General features: G+C 45.8%; 1 protein-coding gene across 2 annotated transcripts in view; it reads left to right on the top strand.

Annotated features, from left to right (window-relative positions):
- Nucleotides 1-18,668, top strand: part of CTBP2 (C-terminal binding protein 2) — an 84,841-nt gene that overhangs the window by 24,903 nt on the left and 41,270 nt on the right. The window contains exon 2 of one of the 2 annotated variants that reach the window (XM_083149440.1): nt 3,523-3,627. The exons of the other annotated variant lie outside the window; for it this stretch is intronic. Within the exon in view, the coding sequence (XP_083005566.1) occupies nt 3,570-3,627 (58 nt within the window). The 5' untranslated portion in view covers nt 3,523-3,569. The remainder of the gene's footprint in view (nt 1-3,522; nt 3,628-18,668) is intronic. 2 annotated transcript variants of the gene reach the window in all.

Here is an 18,668-nt window from a genome sequence, read left to right as displayed (position 1 = left end):
CAAAAAAGTGAAAAACCCCATGTTGACCTAATGCATGTGTCAACTTAACGACCCTGTCGACCTAACCCCATGGTGACCTTCATGCATGTCCACCTTCAGTGGTCCACCCAATGCATGTCGACGTTCCTCTTCTCATACTAGTGACCATATGACCTTCGCAAATAGAAGTCGGTGGAAACCAGGCACCGTTTTAAAGGCGTGGTAGGTCCAGGGTCTACATAGTCGGAACGCAGACTTACACGGCCCAGGGCAATCCTGAGTAATAAGCTTCAGCTAATACAGGCTGCGTGGTGTAAAACCACCACAGATGCAGAACTCGGATCCTCCGTAGTACACACAGGAGGCATCTATCTTCTACAATTTTACTCGCAGCAGTATATGATCATCCTGTCTCCTTGAGCCACCCCAGAACTTCCTGGGCGGCTGGATTGCATGTGATACATCGCATGCGACCCCATTTCCCTCTGCCGGGAGGGGTTCCGAGTTGTAGGTCGGATGTGCAGGCAGGTCCCACCTCTGACTCCGATCCGGTGCTCACAGGTCTGCGCATCAGATCGGATGCAATGTTGTGACAAGGAAAACTCATACACTGGATGAAAAAGCCTTGTAATTTGTAGCAGGTAGACAGCATAGAAGGTAACTGCTTGGCAATTCTTGAGTTACAGCGTAGCTGTTTTTCCAGAATGTAACACGGGTGCCGGACGGGATCCCGACTGTCAAAACGCCGACAGCCAGGTGCCCAACGGCCACCCGCTATTTTCCCTCATGGGGGTCCACGACCCCCATAGAGGGAGAATAGAATAGGTGGCTCACCGTGCCTGCAGTGTGGCGATCGCAGCGAGCCCGCAAGGGGCTTTTTTGCGCTCGTCATGCTGTCTGACTCCGGGCAGTCGGGATCCCGACGTCGGGATAATGGCTGTCTGGATCCCGACTGTCGGAGTCCCATACCACACCCGGTAACACATAGGCTTTATAATACAGGTACACTCCAGAACTCCCTATTGTGATCTACACATCCCCCCCCCCCCCCAGCCTATTGCCTAGTCACTAAAAGGCATTGGGAACACTCACCCTGGTGGAGCTTAGATATTTTCAGATGAGCTTTCTGCCTCACCCACCATTGATTATGTCACTATAGGATCAGGAACTAAAAACCTTCCGGACAAGGCATCCGCATTGAGGTGCTGTTTCCCCAGACGGTGTCGCACATCCAACTCTCCATTCATCTCTTTGTTCTTGTGCATCCATTGCAAAAACGCATGGTCTGTGACCAACAAAAACTCTTGTGCCAACAAATAATACTTTAATGACTCCACTGCCCACTTCATTGCTAAGCACTCCTGCTCTACAGTTGAGTACTTGCGCTTTCTGGCCAGTCATTTATTTAATTATTTTTAACTAACCCCTAACTGGTCTTCAGAGTATCCCCCAGGGGTATGAGTACCCCAGGTTGGGAGCCACTGATCTAATGAGTCCCAGAAGAAGTGTCTGTGTACCTGCAAATTCACTTGTTTTATACCTCATAGTGCTATTGTCTGTGGCTGAAATGAAATAATCCAGGGCTTTGAATATATCACTTTCCTTTTTTTCATAAGAAGCAGCGTAGTTAAAAGATTGATGTTGAAGAATAATTTCACCTTTTCATTAAAAAAAGCTGCAGATTGCATCTGAAATATATGCAACCAAGAGAAGATCTTTAGATTGTAATCATTCATAACAATGCCTCCTCTACCCACTGTTTACATGAATTGTCTTTATTAGTAGACAACTGAGAATTAAAAGGTGTAGGTGAAAGCTGCCCAGCAGCTCGCCACGCTTCGGGCTCGGTGGCTCGCTGCGCTCACCACACTTTATATTCTCAACTCCACGCCGACGTGGATAGTAGGGGTATGAAAAGGTCGGAGGACGCGCACCGCCGCCCCTCGCGGGCTCGCTGCCCTCGCCACGCTTCGGGTTCGCGTCAATCTTGGGGTGACGACGGGGCCATCTACAATGTGAAATGGGTCATATTGGCCCATTTCACATTGTTTCCTATGTGAGATGGACTTAATCAAGTCCATCTCATCTTGTGCCATTATAATGGCACAAGACCGACGCGATGCTCCAGATTTCAATGTTAAAAACTATTTTAACATTGAAGCCTATGTCAAAATCGCGTCGGTCGCGTCGGGGGCAATATTAACGGCCGCGACCGACGCGATGCCCGCGATTGTGGCCGTTCTAGGAAACAAGTACCCGGCCGCGTTCTACCGATGGTGTATTCATTCACAAACCAGAATTCTGCTGAGTTTGGCGTATATAAATATACGGCAGATCAGCGGAATTAGGCTGATAGTAAATTAGTTAAGCTAATTTACCAGCCCTATTTTACATCAAATGGGTACAATATACCTGGATTCGTACCCATTCGATCATAAATTTCCCACATAGTCTCCAGTACTGCAGTGAGACTGCAGAAAACATTTGTTGCACCATGCTCGTGCTTGGTGACCAGAGAAATGGAAAATAGTTTGGGTCATTAAAGGGGAAAATACATTTTGGAAAGCAAAGCCACACACCCATGCTTCAATTCTATAAATATCTAGCGAGTTCTGGCCCGTCCCAATGTGTTGGGGACTGCGCATGGTCTATTATGCGTGTGTGCAGCTCCCCTTTGTGAACGACTTTGGTGACTTGCATAGCCACCGAGCAAATTGCCGGCATCGGAGGTGGACAGCAGCAGGGACAAGGACCGTCCATGGGAAGCCCAGCATTTTATGGGCATCCCCCTGAAAGCGCTGGGTGTACCACTGGGTACGCTGATGGGCTGATGCCCGCCCCATGTTCCTGCAGGGAACTCAGTCAGTTGCCACTGACTTTTATTTGAGAAGGTAGGAGAAATCATTCGATCGTCGGCTACCATTGAAAGATTTCTCCTGTAGCAGAGGTATGCGAGACAATGTGTTTTTGTTACACATCCCCTCGAATGTTGCAGAGGGGATTCGGCGGGTGGCATCTCAGATGCCAACCTGAATCAGCCCCTAAATTTCTTTAGATGGTGTTTGTCGTAAATGTTGTGTTTGAGACTATGAGGACCACCAATCCCAATGATCCAATTCTCTTCCGTCCCGCAGCCGTAGCGGCTTTTGGATGATTCTGCTCATGGTCACTGACATGGGCAGCATGAAGGGTGTCTGTAAGAAGCCCCTGCTTTCTATGTGTGAGATGATCTCCAAAATAGGCAATGTTATGTTTGGAATAGATGGCTGGGAGAGGGACGTTTTCCTTCGGTTACAGATGTGAGAGCATCTGCATAGTCTATTGGAATGTTGGGCAATACATTCAGAATCGGGAAGCAGAACAGAACCTAAATGCGTTGCTGCAAGCGAGCACATCTTATGATGGCCTTTGTTATGCTGACTATCCTGTAAGTTAGGTTGCCGGAGTGTGTGTGTGCTGCTTGTAAATATTCTGGCATCTTGATAAAAAGTCGCTCTTCCGCTATTTCAAGGAGAAACCATTTGACTCCCTGCTTCCTTGCAGCCCAGCGAGCGGCTCCGTGGGGTAGATATGCCAGGGTATAGCAGAAGATGGACCTGTTGGAGAGGCAGAAGGTGAAGAGGCTGCGGCTGGACCAGATCTGTGAAGGTGAGCAGATCATACAATGCTCAAGTATGACCTGTTGGGATCAGATTCTCTGGCATCATCATGAAAAGTTTTAGGGGAATATATATATATATATATATATATATATATATATATATATATATATATATAATTTTTTTTTTTTCGTTAATACAGAGTAATGCCCTGGAATTGATCTTATATTAATAAATAGTTTCAGTGTTATTGGCTCTGTGCTGTTGGTTGGGTGCTGTGTGTGCATGGGCACAGTATCAAGAATAAAAAGCTTCATAGAGATCTATTCCATTAGTAAAATGTGGCTTCATGGAGAAATAAGGTTTCTTCAAGATCTATACCACCTTGGAAATAAGGCTACGTGGAGATCTATTCCACCTTGGAAATAAGGCTTCATAGAGATCTGTCGCTCCAGGGAAATAAGGCTTCATAGAGATCTGTTCCACCAAGGAAATTAGGCTTCATAGAGATCTGTCCCTCCAGGGAAATAAGGCTTCATATAGATCTGTTCCACCAAGGAAGTTAGGCTTCATAGAGATCTGTCCCTCCAGGGAAATAAGGCTTCATAGAGATCTGTTCCACCAGTGAAATAAGGTTCCATAGAGATCTATTCCACCAAGGAAATAAGGCTTCATAGAGATCTGTTCCACCAGGGAAATAAGGTTCCATAGATATCTATTCCATCAGGGAAATAAACCTGCATAAATATCTATTCCACCAGAAAAATAAGGCTTCATAGAGATCTATTCCACCAGGGAAATAAGGCTTCGTAGAGATCTGTCTCTCCAGGGAAATAAGGCTTCATAGAGATCTGTTCCACCAAGGAAATTAGGCTTCATAGAGATCTGTCCCTCCAGGGAAATAAGGCTTCATAGAGATCTGTTCTACCAGGGAAATATGGCTTCATAGATATATGTTCCACCAGGGAAATAAGGCTTCATAGAGATCTGTCCCACCAGTGAAATAAGGCTTCATAGAGATCTGTTGCACCAGGGAAATAAGGTTCCATAGAGATCTGTTCCATCAGGGAAATAAGGCTGCATAAAGATCTATTCCACCAGGGAAATAAGGCTTCATAGAGATCTGTTCCACCAGGGAAATAAGGCTTCATAGAGATCTGTTCCACCAGGGAAATAAGGTTCCATAGAGATCTATTCCATCAGAGAAATAAGGCTGCTTATAGATCTAGTCCACCAGGGAAATAAGGCTTCATAGAGATCTGTCCCACCAGGGAAATAAGGCTTCATAGAGATCTGTTCCACCAGGGAAATAAGGCTTCATAGAGATCTATTCCATCAGGGAAATAAGGTTCCATAGATATCTATTCCATCAGAGAAATAAGGCTGCATATAGATCTAGTCCACCAGGGAAATAAGGCTTCATAGAGATCTGTCCCACCAGGGAAATAAGGCTTCATAGAGATCTGTTGCACCAGGGAAATAAGGTTCCATAGAGATCTATTCCATCAGGAAAATAAGGCTGCATAAAGATCTATTCCACCAGGGAAATAAGGCTTCATAGAGATCTATCCCTCCAGGGAAATAAGGCTTCATAGAGATCAGTTGCACCTGGGAAATAAGGTTCCATAGAGATATATTCCACCAGGGAAATAAGGCTTCATGTAGATCTGTCCCACCAGGGAAATAAGGCTTCATATAGATCTATTCCACCAGGGAAATAAGGCTTTATATAGATCTATTCCATCAGGGAAATAAGGCTTCATGGAGATCTGTCCCACCAGGGAAATAAGGCTTCATAGAGGTCTGTTCCACCAGGGAAATAAGGCTTCAAAGAGATCTGTCCCATCAGGGAAATAAGGCTTCATAGAGATCTGTTCCACCAGGGTAATAAGGCTCCATAGAGATCTATTCAGATGCTAGACAATGGCCTGGCAGTCGGGATTCCGACGGTCATTATATCAACTTGGGAACCCTGACTGCTCAAATGCCACACAGTCAGGATCCCAAGGGACATTATTGTCCCTTGGGGGTCCACGACTCCCATAGAAGCAGACTAGAACCTGTGGCAAGTGCAGCGAGCCACATGCCCCCCAATGGGCTTTTCTTTGTGCTCGCCCCCCCTCTCGGAGCATCGGCCGTTGGGATTCCGATCTCAGTTTACTAACCGTTCATATCCCGACTGTCAGGCCACTATCGGCCTGATCATGACTTCCTTAAGATGATGTGATAGTCCACCTGTAAATTCTTAACCCTTTGAGTGCCAAGTAAATTTCAAAATAGGTGTGAAAATTGACAAGCATTCAGTACATTTGTATTTATCATAATGACCTGTTACCTTGTATAGGAATATAATCTTTCTTTTACACATTTTTATTTTCATTTATATAACAAATGTGAGCGACACCGGCATTTTTAAGCAGATATTTTGAACATATCTCACAGAGATGTTGGCACTCAAAGGGTTAACATTCGCACAGGGGAGGCTTGCTGGGTCTCATAGTTCCATAGCAATATACAATAGTTTTTTCTATTTTTACACCATTTATCAGCCCGATGCCCACTGCCCAGGGGCAGGGCCGGTGCAAGGCACCGAAGCGCCCCAGGCGAGTCGGGGTGGGGGCGCCCCGGTGCCGGGGGGGTGGGGGTGGTACCTGTGTAAAAAACTTGCGTCCCCGTCGTCCCTGCAGTGCTGGAGCGTGCAGGGGTGTCTGTGCCGCGGGGGAACCGGCGGCGCTGTCATTGTGTATAAGCTGGCCGCGGCCGGCGGGGTCCCTGCAGTGAATAGAAAATAACTAGCGCTTCCTGCACCGCCGCGCGCATAGCGCTAGTTATTTTCTATTTACTGTAGGGACCCCGCCGGCCGCGACCAGCTTATACACAAAGACAGCGCCGCAGGTACCCCCTCGGCACGGACAACCCTGCACGCTCCAGCACTGCAGGGACGCTGGGGACGCAAGTTTTTTACACAGGTACCACAGTACGCTAACCCTCCATGCTGGGGGTGAGGGGCGAACTGCTGCCCTCCAGGTGCCGGCACCCTAGGCAAATGCCTAGAGCTGCCTAGTAGTGGCACCGGCCATGCCCAGGGGCACCGGGTACAGCCCCAGACTTCAGCCTGGGCAGGTAAATTCTGGAGGGGGGGGACCCCTTCATTGGGGCGGTCCTCACTCCCCCAGGACCCCTGCCCAGGCTGACCAGTCGGGGAAAATGTTTTGGCCACGGGAACTTATATAGTAAGTGTCCCCCCGGCTGTGACATTACCCTGCTGGCTGGTTGGGCCTGGTGCTGGTTTTAAAAAATATGGGGAACCCCAACATGATTGATTCACTGTTTTTTTTAAACTGCAGCCGATACGAAATCGTATTTAAAAATACGAATTTGTATTTCAAATACGAATTCGTATCACAAAATATGAATCAGTCAAATACGACTGATTAGAAAATTTTCCTCCGGAATACGAATTCGTAACGACATACGACAGCGATGCCAGTCGTCAGCATTCCTATTAAGAATACGAATATGAATTTTACTTAGTAAATTTCCCCCAAAGTCTCTCACTGTCTGATTCTGACACTCTATTACATTTGGCCCTATATATAGTATACTATCACCTTCAGGGACTTTTTAATAGGCAGTGTACCTTTGTACTTTATTGGGATTTGTTTGTTATCTTTCCACAATTGTTTGGTTTTTCAGATTTTTGGGGGGCTCCTAATATATAACACTATGCTCAAACACATTATTATGCAAATGCAGAATTTGCATAATAAAGGTCACATGTTTGTCCACTTTCTATACACAATTTCACACTGTTACTCTGCAACATGTACATCAATGTCATCATTACACACCTGCATACACAGAATGGAAAACATATTTAGTTTTCAACCTTTTATTAACACCAAGCAATAACGGGTCACTGCCCTGAAGGGGTGGGTGCGGGGAGGATGGGCACTAATTAGCTAGGTCCTAGGATATGGCCCCCTTTTACCTGGTCTAGAGTTATTCAAGTACTACAGACATTATGGTTTTCTTTTCTCATTATTTGGTATTAATATAATTTGCACTTTCAATGATCCTGTTCAATAAACTTGACAGCAGCAGTCCCATGAACAAATATGATTTAGTATAAATCTCTTTGTGGAAGGCTATAAGAGGAATCCTATAAGAGGTTATTACTATATTTCCTTGGTTTGTTTCTTCAGTTCTGCAGTTTGACTTCCATGGCAACCATGGTCACGTGATATAGTGAGCAGGTAGGCTTTGAAAATGCCCTCTGAGCTCTGTATGCATTATGTGTGTTCTAATCATGTAAAAGTTAGCTATGTAGATTGATATAGAAACAAAATAAAACTATGTGAAATTTCTGATCTACATTGAAAGGCAAAGATAGTAATATTGTATGTAATAATTACACCAATTATATAGAAAAACTATGCATATGACTCATATGGGACTATCCCTGGAAAGTAGTGACATTTGGCAGGTACACACTGGTTGCTAGGCTATAGATAACAACATGGCTGCCTCCATTGCTTTTAGGTGACAAATCCACTTTAAGCTGCCAAATCGCTCTCTGTAGTATATAAAACTCTTAAAATATTCCTGGCTGACGTCTGTTCTTTTGCTGTGACAAAGGTGTCCCCAGCTGTCCTCGGTAATCTCCTGTCTTTCCCTCCAGTGGCTGCTCAGAAGGGGGCATGCAAGGCTCAGCTTCTCAGTCCCGCTTCCATCCCCCTGTCTGCAGCCCAGGGTGGAATAAGCTGACATTATGTAATGTGGGGTACACACCAGGACGACCACCGTCGTTCACGACCGATAGACGACCATGGAACGATTTCCCTTGGACTTCCCGGGAGCTCCCAGGCAGTCCCCAGCAAACGATTAGCAAAAATTGTGTTTTTTTGCGGAACGATCTAGATCCGATCCCGATGCGCCCGCGATGGTCGTTAAGACGGTCGGATCGCTGGTTTTTGTTTTTTTTGCAAGAACACATGCGACCGTCGTCAGATGGGCCTTTGAAATTTGAATGAAGGGGCTGGACTAGCAGAGGGGGAGGACTAGCAGAGGGGGATAGGAATAGCAGCAGCCATTTTAAACCAGTGTATTTCTGCTTTGTTACTAGTGAGGCTTGGTTTATACCTGCTGAACGCTGGACATAGCTATTTACACATTACTTTGTTTTGCCTGCCATTACAAAGTGTCTTTTAACCCTGCACTATGGAGAATGCAGTGATGGGTAGTCACCAGCAACAGTACCTGCTCTATTATGCAGTTTTGAAGCTCAGGCGTCAGAGAGCCCAGCGCAGGAGAGAAAGATCATGCTGGACAAAGCAGTGGCTACTTCAGCGTCAGACTCGTTCGCACATGCCACTGCTCAGGGACATCAGGGAGAATAACCCAGACGATTTCCGTAACTTCTTGAGGATGGATGATGCCACATTCCAGGAATTGCTGCGTCTGGTGACTCCCCACATCGAGAAGCAGGATACCAAGTATCGCATGGCTATCCCTGCTGAGGAACGGCTGGTGGTCACCCTGAGGTTTCTGGCGACAGGACGGTCTCTTGCTGACCTAAAGTTTGGATCCCTCATCTCCCCGCAAGCTTTGGGCCTCATCATCCCGGAGACCTGCAAAGCCATTGTGAAGGTGCTGCAGTACCAGTATTGCAAGGTAAGGATGAAATATACACTGTACACTTTATTGTGCAAACAAAATATTTTTATTTATAATTTAGGCCTAGGACAGAAACAGGTTTTTTAGGCCTTTCATGGTTAAAACATGTAAAATAGTAAATAGATTGTGTCAACAAAAATATATTATAATACCATATATAAAAGATATTGTACAAAAACACACACTATATATAAAGATTTAAGTATGTATGACCCAGTTTAAACTTTCCCAATAAGTACGGGCTACTGTGTGGCAGAGGATGTCTGCCGCAGATAAGTAAAGGCTGCGGCCCACATGGCGCATGGCGCAGATGCAATGGTCCCGGCCACATTGATGTGCGCCATACGCCATGTGAGCAGTGGCCATCACATACCTGCAGCTGAGACCATGTCTGCCGCACAGTACCCCATACTATTGGTAAAGACAAAAGGGCAATAAATGGAGTTTGCTATCCAGATTGAGGAGAATCCTGTTCTCCCTCTGGTAATGCAGGTACAGGTAGCAGCATATAAAAAAACAAAAAACACACTCTGGTAACTTCTGGAACAGGCACTTACAACAGTAGGGATAAGGTACTGTGTGGCAGAGGATGTCTGCTGCAGATATGTAAAGGCTGCGGCCCACATGGCGCATGGCGCAGATGCAATGGCCCCCGCCCCATTGATGTGCGCCATACACCATGTGAGCAGTGGCCATCACATACCTGCAGCTGAGACCATGTCTTCGGCACAGTACCCCATACTATTGGCAAAGAAAAAAGGGCAATAAATGGAGTTTGCTATCCAGATTGAGGAGAATCCTGTTCTCCCTCTGGTAATGCAGGTACAGGTAGCAGCATATATGTAGAAAACCAAGACAAAAGACACTCTGGTAACTTCTGGAACATGCCCTTACAACAGTAGGGATAAGGTACTGTGCGGCAGAGGATGTCTGCTGCAGATATGTAAAGGCTGCGGCCCACATGGCGCATGGCGCAGATGCAATGGCCCCCGCCCCATTGATGTGCGCCATACGCCATGTGAGCAGTGGCCATCACATACCTGCAGCCGAGACCATGTCTGCCGCACAGTACCCCATACTATTGGTAAAGACAAAAGGGCAATAAATGGAGTTTGCTATCCAGATTGAGGAGAATCCTGTTCTCCCTCTGGTAATGCAGGTACAGGTAGCAGCATATAAATAAACAAAAATACACACTGTGGCCCTTGTGTGGCAGAGGATGTCTGCTGCAGATATGTAAAGGCTGCGGCCCACATGGCGCATGGCGCAGATGCAATGGTCCCGGCCCCATTGATGTGCGCCATACGCCATGTGAGCAGTGGCCATCACATACCTGCAGCCGAGACCATGTCTGCCGCACAGTACCCCATACTATTGGTAAAGACAAAAGGGCAATAAATGGAGTTTGCTATCCAGATTGAGGAGAATCCTGTTCTCCCTCTGGTAATGCAGGTACAGGTAGCAGCATATAAATAAACAAAAATACACACTGTGGCCCTTGTGTGGCAGAGGATGTCTGCTGCAGATATGTAAAGGCTGCGGCCCACATGGCGCATGGCGCAGATGCAATGGTCCCGGCCCCATTGATGTGCGCCATACGCCATGTGAGCAGTGGCCATCACATACCTGCAGCTGAGACCATGTCGATGGTAAATGATAAAGTAGCCTATTTTTTAAGACAGATCCTCAAAAACAGGACACTCTGGATCTTCTATCAGTAAAGAACTGTAGAATTGACGGTACTGGGGGGGTTGAGAAGGCTGTGTAGGTGTTGACTGGGTATGTGTTGGAATTGTGCTCGACTGGCCTGCTACGGTGGCAGGCGGAGTAGGCACTGGTGATTCTAATGACAGTGGTGTGTCTGGTGCACTACCAATGCCAACTATTTTAGTGCCACTGTTGAGATACCCTAAACTGCCATTATACACCAACTCCATGCATAACTTTTCAAAAGTAAGTTGCTGGTCAGGAGCCATGTTGCGAACACACTCTGCCACATAAGTGAAGTAGTTGTCATGTTTGTCCGGGTTTCTTTGCAGGACTTGATGTGCCCGCATCATAAATTCTTCATGTGCCGCTGCTTCTCCTTTTTTTCCTTTGCCACGCATTTTTTTGGCACGGGGGAGTGGTGGAGTGGGTTCCAGGGTGGGTGGCGGAGTGCGTGCCGGAGTAGGAACTTCGTTAGATGTGCATGCATTATCAGATAGGACAGATAGGTCTGGGGTTGCAGGTGGGTAGTCACCAAGCTGTAAAAAAATTGAACATGTTTACTAATCAATTCTATTTACTTCTAATTTCAGTTCCCTACCAGCGTGAATGAATGGAAAGTCATCGCAGAGGAGTTTGAACAGCGATGGAACTTCCCAAATTGCGGTGGAGCCATTGATGGCAAACATGTCCGCATAGCCCAGCCTATCAATAGTGGTTCCTACTATTTTAATTACAAGGGCTATTTTAGCATTGTACTAATGGCTGTGGTGAATGCCAACTATGAGTTTATCTTCCTGGATGTAGGAAGGAATGGCCGTGCATCGGATGGTGGCACTTTCAAGGACACAAAGTTCTACGAAAGGCTCATAGCGAACACCCTTCACTTGCCGTCTGTCCAGGAAACTAAACAGGGGCTTAACTTTGTTTTTGTGGCTGACGAGGCTTTTGGCCTGCACGAGCATGTCATGAAGCCATATGCGCAAAGGGGCCTGAACCATGACAAAAGGATCTTTAACTACAGGCTATCCAGGGCACGGCGTGTTGTGGAAAATGCTTTTGGCATCCTGGCAAGCCGGTTTCGCATTTTTCACACTGCCATTAACCTGAGGGTGGACAAAATTGACTGGGTTGTCACGGCGTGCTGTGTCCTGCACAATTTGCTCCGCAGAAAAGCCACACAGCAAAGGGCTACAGGCACAGCACTCCAAGAAGACCAAGAACTGCCAGAGGAGGTAGTGCAGATATCCTCCTTGCAAACCCCAACACAACGCTACACAGGGAGTGCACGAGCCAAACAGGTGAGGGAAGAGTACATGGCCTACTTTAATGGGGAGGGCGCTGTGGATTGGCAGGAGGAATCAATTAGATAGCCAAAAAAATAGACTCACCGATGCAGACTGCGAATTCTCCTCCTCCTCCTGCGCCGCGACTTCTTGGTTTTCCTGTTCGACCATAAGGACTACTCCTGTCCTCATCGACTCCTGGCTGAGGGTGAATGTCAACCGGTCATAGTACCAGAGCGATGTTTGATACATCTCGTCGACTCCAGCACCAGACTTCTTTGCAGCCTCCATCTTCTTGTGTTCCTTTAAGAACACCGTGCGCATATTCTGGATGCGTTTCCTCACCCATTCAACATTGGCCTCTGGGTGAAATGGAAGACTGTAGCGTGCCAACTCCTCCAAGGCTTGGTTTCTTTTCATTTTGTTTGAATACTCCTTGGATTTGGTTCTCCACAGGCATTCGTGTGTACGATATTTTTCAATAAACCCTTCCAAAAACTCTTGTTCCTTTGCGTTGGACATTGGGACTGTAAAAAGATAAAACCATTTTAGTTGTTATAGTTATACCCATGTTTTGTTTCATATTTAAATTTTTATAGTTATAGTTACCAGTTTACCTAGTTCTTATGTTTTAAGTATTTAAAATGTTAATAAACTTTTATGAAAACCACTATACATTTTATTGTGCAGATTGCTATTCACACACACAGGTGAATGGGGCCTAGCAGAGAGGAGTGCTTGGAATACTGCAATGGTGGACAATGGTTTATGTATATATATCTATATATACACAAACACACACACACAGGTGAATGGGGCCTAGCAGAGAGGAGTGCTTGGAATACTGCAATGGTGGACAATGGTTTATGTATATATATCTATATATACACAAACACACACACACAGGTGAATGGGGCCTAGCAGAGAGGAGTGCTTGGAATACTGCAATGGTGGACAATGGTTTATGTATATATATCTATATATACACAAACACACACACACAGGTGAATGGGGCCTAGCAGAGAGGAGTGCTTGGAATACTGCAATGGTGGACAATGGTTTATGTATATATATCTATATATACACAAACACACACACACAGGTGAATGGGGCCTAGCAGAGAGGAGTGCTTGGAATACTGCAATGGTGGACAATGGTTTATGTATATATATCTATATATACACAAACACACACACACAGGTGAATGGGGCCTAGCAGAGAGGAGTGCTTGGAATACTGCAATGGTGGACAATGGTTTATGTATATATATCTATATATACACAAACACACACACACAGGTGAATGGGGCCTAGCAGAGAGGAGTGCTTGGAATACTGCAATGGTGGACAATGGTTTATGTATATATATCTATATATACACAAACACACACACACAGGTGAATGGGGCCTAGCAGAGAGGAGTGCTTTGAATACTGCAATGGTGGACATTGGTTATATGTATACACACAGACATGGGGCCCACCCAAAAAAAACAGTGACATGGTCGGGTGCACGGTTGCCAAACCAGTGCTTTATACACACTATATACATTGGTGGCAACAGTGGGCATGCATAGAAGAGCATTGGGAGTGCAAACATACCAGGTTGTTGTTCTGGGAGATGAGACAAGAAGGAGAGTCCAACTGCTGCGCCAGCGCTGTTTGCTATGTGGAAAAACATGGCGCCGGGGGAGTGTTTAGGAAATGCCACTCAAATAGGCTGGATCAAACGACGGACGCACCGACGGACGGACGACGGAGGCGGCAAAAAACACTCACGATCTGCATACGATTGACGGTCGGTCGGCCTGGGATTGACAGATCCTACCTGCAGCACGTAGGACCAAAGATGCGACCAAACGAGCGGCGTGAACGCGCATTTGATCGGAATCGGATCAAATAAATGTCAAAAACACACGATAGTACATACAATCTGCATACAACCGGTCGGAATTGGATCTAAATTGACAGAATCGTGCCCTAGTCGTCCTGGTGTGTACCCAGCATAAGATCTGTACCTGGATCTAGAACAGGAGCAGGAGCACCTAACCTCCTTATACAAAGGCTAATTTAAAATTGACCCTATTGATCGGCACAACTGAAATGTCATGTGAGTCTTATAGAAGGGATTCCAGCAGCGATTGTAATAACCATGTTTAGCCCCCTCCTCCCCCATTATTTGTAATTAAAATAATCATCCTACAGGTGTACGATTGCACTACACTCTGTTTAAAGGGGTATTTATATACAAAGAGGAGTTGCTGTTGCCTTGGCAACACATCATAATACTAAATTGGTGAATAATGTTCAAAACGCAGCATACAGTAAAAGCAGGCCAGCATCAACAAGTACCCAACTTACGTTCATAACAAACAACCAAAAAATCATTTGTGTGCGTGCCGCTTCCATCCACCTGCGTGGAGTAAACATTGGGGGAAGCACAATATGTCAGCCTGCAGGAAGCAATAGGTACACACTAAGGGCCTGATTCAGACCAGAATGCACAAATGCGAATTCACGCAGCGACCGATTATCGATACACTGCGCATGCATGAGGCCATCCTGCGATGAAGTCCTGCAACTTTTTCTATACGCAAACCTTTCTTAAGGTGAGTGACAGGATGTAGGCGTCCGGGGGTGGTAGAGTGTGCTTAGAAAAACGCTAGGAGTGTCCGGGAAAATGCTAGGCTGTAATTCGCATGGTGGGATTTCACTGTAGGGGGACGGTGACTTAACTGAACACCAGCCACTGCAAATTCAGGCCCGAAGTGTAAAAATGGTGCTTGATTTAATGGGCACAACAACACTGCCAGCTTCCTTGCCAACGCTACGGCTCCTTCCCCTAACAACAGACGTGCAGGACTTTATAGCAACCCTCCACATCTATGGTGGCAATATTCTTCTATCCGCTGATCATCTTTTGCACGCACAATACTACATGAGGCGGATCTGGAGCAGTTTGTAATACGTCAGGGATGCTTGTCTATCCGCTAGTGTCGCTGGCGTGCAAGCTGTAGTGGTACAGGCTCCCAAATGTGTGATCTCCTAGTGAGTATTATCTTGAGCCGACTACATTATAATCTAGAAACAGCCGATAATGAACTATACGGGATGTTCTGAGAACTGGCCTGCACCATGACACACACAGCCAGCCCCGGACTGCTTGCTGGTAAGAGCTCATTAGATGAATTGTGCTGTAAATTGCAGGTTTACACTATAACATGTAAGGTTGTTTTTAACGCTGTGTCGGAATGAGATTAGCATCTTGTCGCTCAGGCTTTAGCACTGTTCCTGATTATCAAATCCATTAGCTATTTATTGCCTGCGGCGCGCTGTGTTAGGGGATTATTTGATTTCTAGATATAATAGAATCCTACGCTCCTAAAGAGGTTACATCGAGAAAAAGCACTACTTCATACAACATGACCCATTCCATTATGGACAAAATGCTCTGTTCCTGGACTTCCCTCTACCAGTGGCAGTTACAGAGGTTGGACTACAGCACAGTCCAAAATTCAAAGAGGGGGGGGGGCACATCAACTGCCAGTGAGTCCTGGACAGTGATGTTTGAGGTGGCAGTAGGTGTGGCTCCCCTTTTTGAATATTGGACAGTGGTGCAGTCCCACCTCTGTAACTGCCACTGTCAGGGAAGTCCAGGAACAGAGCATTTTGTACCTAATGGAATGGGTCATGTTGGAGGGAATGCTACTGACGCGTGTACATTGAGGAGTCCCGGCCGATATGTGTGTTGGCATATACGTAAAACTCATATTTCATTACTACTGTAAATCCGTGCCATACATCAGCAGTGGTCTTTGGTCCATACTCTGTAGGGGCAGAACTGTGGCTTCTAGATGTTACTTTGGCTATCGGGTCCTTTCTTACTTTGAATGTCACCAGTACTACTGGGAATGTCCGGTATATGCCAGCTGCATCTCTCAGACACTCGTCATTACACATGGTTGTCATGGAGACATGGAATCTTATAATCTGTACTGGATGAGGAGTCGGTCTTGTCCCTGGCCAGTGCCACAGGTTGTGTTTATGTTTGTCCACATTTTTGACTGACGGCCACCAGTTCTGGTTTTGCCTATACCATAGACCAGCGGTTCTCAAACTGTGGGTCCTGACCCCCAAGTGGGTCCCGAACTTCTCAGTATGGGGTTGCAACTATTCAAAAATCTGTTGAATTGTTTATTTTAGACTCTTCCCATCATGTTATGCCTCCACAATTATGCCATGCAGGTGCTCTCTGATGACTACACATGTTATGTGATCTTCTGCAGTAACTTTCTGGGGTCCCGTAATTATTTTTATTGTCTGATGGGGTCCCAGAACAAAATAGTTTGAGGACCCCTGCCATAGACCATATATAATTTGATTTGATCCTGGACTAGAAACCTATGGGAAACCAGGGTGCCATGACACTGTGCTAGCTGATTACTGGGCATACCTTATATTGGTAGTGTCATAAATAGTCATAGCATAAAGAGGTGGGGGGGCAGATGTAATCATATGGAGTGGAGCATGATACCATAAGGAGTGGCGCTGAGTACGGGAGGAGGGCGCCTATTCTCTAAAGTCTTTTGCTCCTGTCACTCTCTCATGTCTGTGCAAGGTGCAAGAGAATGTCACTGCATCTGTTTAATAAACTTTTTGGTGGCGGTACTCGTCCTCCGACCTTTTCATACCCCCACTATCCACGTCGGCGTGGAGTTGATTTTAGATAGTGTGGCGAGTGCAGCGAGCCACCGAGCCGAAGCGTGGCGAGCAGAATATATGTAAAGTAATGCTTGCTGCGCTCGCCACGCTTCGGGCTCGGTGGCTCGCTGCCTGCCACACTATATAAAATCAACTCCACGCCGACATGTATAGTGGGGGTATGAAAAGGTCGGAGGACGCGTACCGCCACCGCTCGCCACGCTTCGGGTTGGTGTTGATACTGGGGGTGGCATTGACAATGGGGGGCCATTTCACATTGTAAGCACCCATCAGGGTGCATGTACAATTAAAAAATGCATCACATCGCATGCATTGTATGCCGCTATATGCGATGCGATGAGATGCACATCGTGGGCGCCGTGATAATACACAAGTACCAACTTTTTTTTATTGAGACATTGCTTTGCACGGTAATAAACACATTGCAAATGTGTATTGTATACAAATTGCATGAATATAACAATTTAAAATAGGGTCCATTGGTATTTTAAGCCCAATCATCGTACAAATCAGAGGAATAACAAACATACTGTATATTAATGGTCAATACATGGAGATATTAGTTCAGGGGGACAGGGGGATCTTGGGCAAATGTCAGTGCATCTATGTCTTATAAGGGTTACAGGAATGTCTTCTGTATTGGATACTGGTCACCAGAATGTTCTCTGTATTGGATACTGGTCACCAGCATGTCATTTGTATTGCACACTAGTCACCATAATGTCTTCTGTATTGGATGTGAGTTACAAGATAGTCGTCTGTATTGGATAGCAGTTAACAAAATGTTCTCTGCATTGTCTACAAGACACTAGAATGCCCTCTGTATTGTATGCTAACACATTTCATTTGTGTATTTTATTATTATTGCATAGTGGAAGGAAACCACCACTTAGGTACACTATGCCTGTAACATGTGTCCTTATTACACTGTATATTATGCTGTATGTGCCTTATTCATATCTGCTCTCATGCATTACTCAATTTGCGAACGCCACGGCGAGTGAAAAATCTCACCATAGGGTGTGGTTTTGAAGATCTACAGTAATTAGATATTCAGTCATTAGGTTTCCATACTTTGGGTCAAAAGATCGACATCGACACAAGAATTGTAATGTTTTTGTTGCGTCGTCTTGTACGTTTTATGATATGTGGCCACAATTCTGGCAAATGTAGACCCTTGCTTTGGGCAAGGTGCCCCGCACCTCTTCAGCGGCTCTCGCCACAGGTTACTGTTCCCAATTATTGCCTACATGGATGATAAATCTGTCAAAAGTTGGAAATGATGTGAAACCCTACAAAATTTTGTGTCGATCATGGTCATGTCAACTTTTTTGAATATGTCAACCTTTTTGTACCTCTTGACCATAAGCACTGTCTATCTCAGTGGTGTCCAACTAATAGCCCTCCAGCTGTTGTGGAACTACACATCCCAGCATGCCCTGCCACAGTTTTAGCAATCCATTATATAAAATCTGTGGCAGGGCATGCTGGGATGTGTAGTTCCACAACAGCTGGAGGGCAATGAGTTTGACACCACTCTATCTAGACCAGGTGTGGCCAAACTGGTTCTCGGGATCTACCCAGTTTTCCAGACCAACTGTAGAATGTGCCGGTTAGGAATGAATACAGCAAATGTATGAAAATGATGATTACATTTGTGCACCAGCTAGGACCGGTGGTCTGGAAAACATGAACTGTTGG

Source organism: Crinia signifera, chromosome 6, assembly GCF_055691185.1.
Source record: "Crinia signifera chromosome 6, ASM5569118v1, whole genome shotgun sequence".
NCBI classification, from domain to species: domain Eukaryota; kingdom Metazoa; phylum Chordata; class Amphibia; order Anura; family Myobatrachidae; genus Crinia; species Crinia signifera.
Note: the sequence above shows the minus strand (reverse complement) of the source record. Positions and strands in the feature narration are given on the sequence as shown.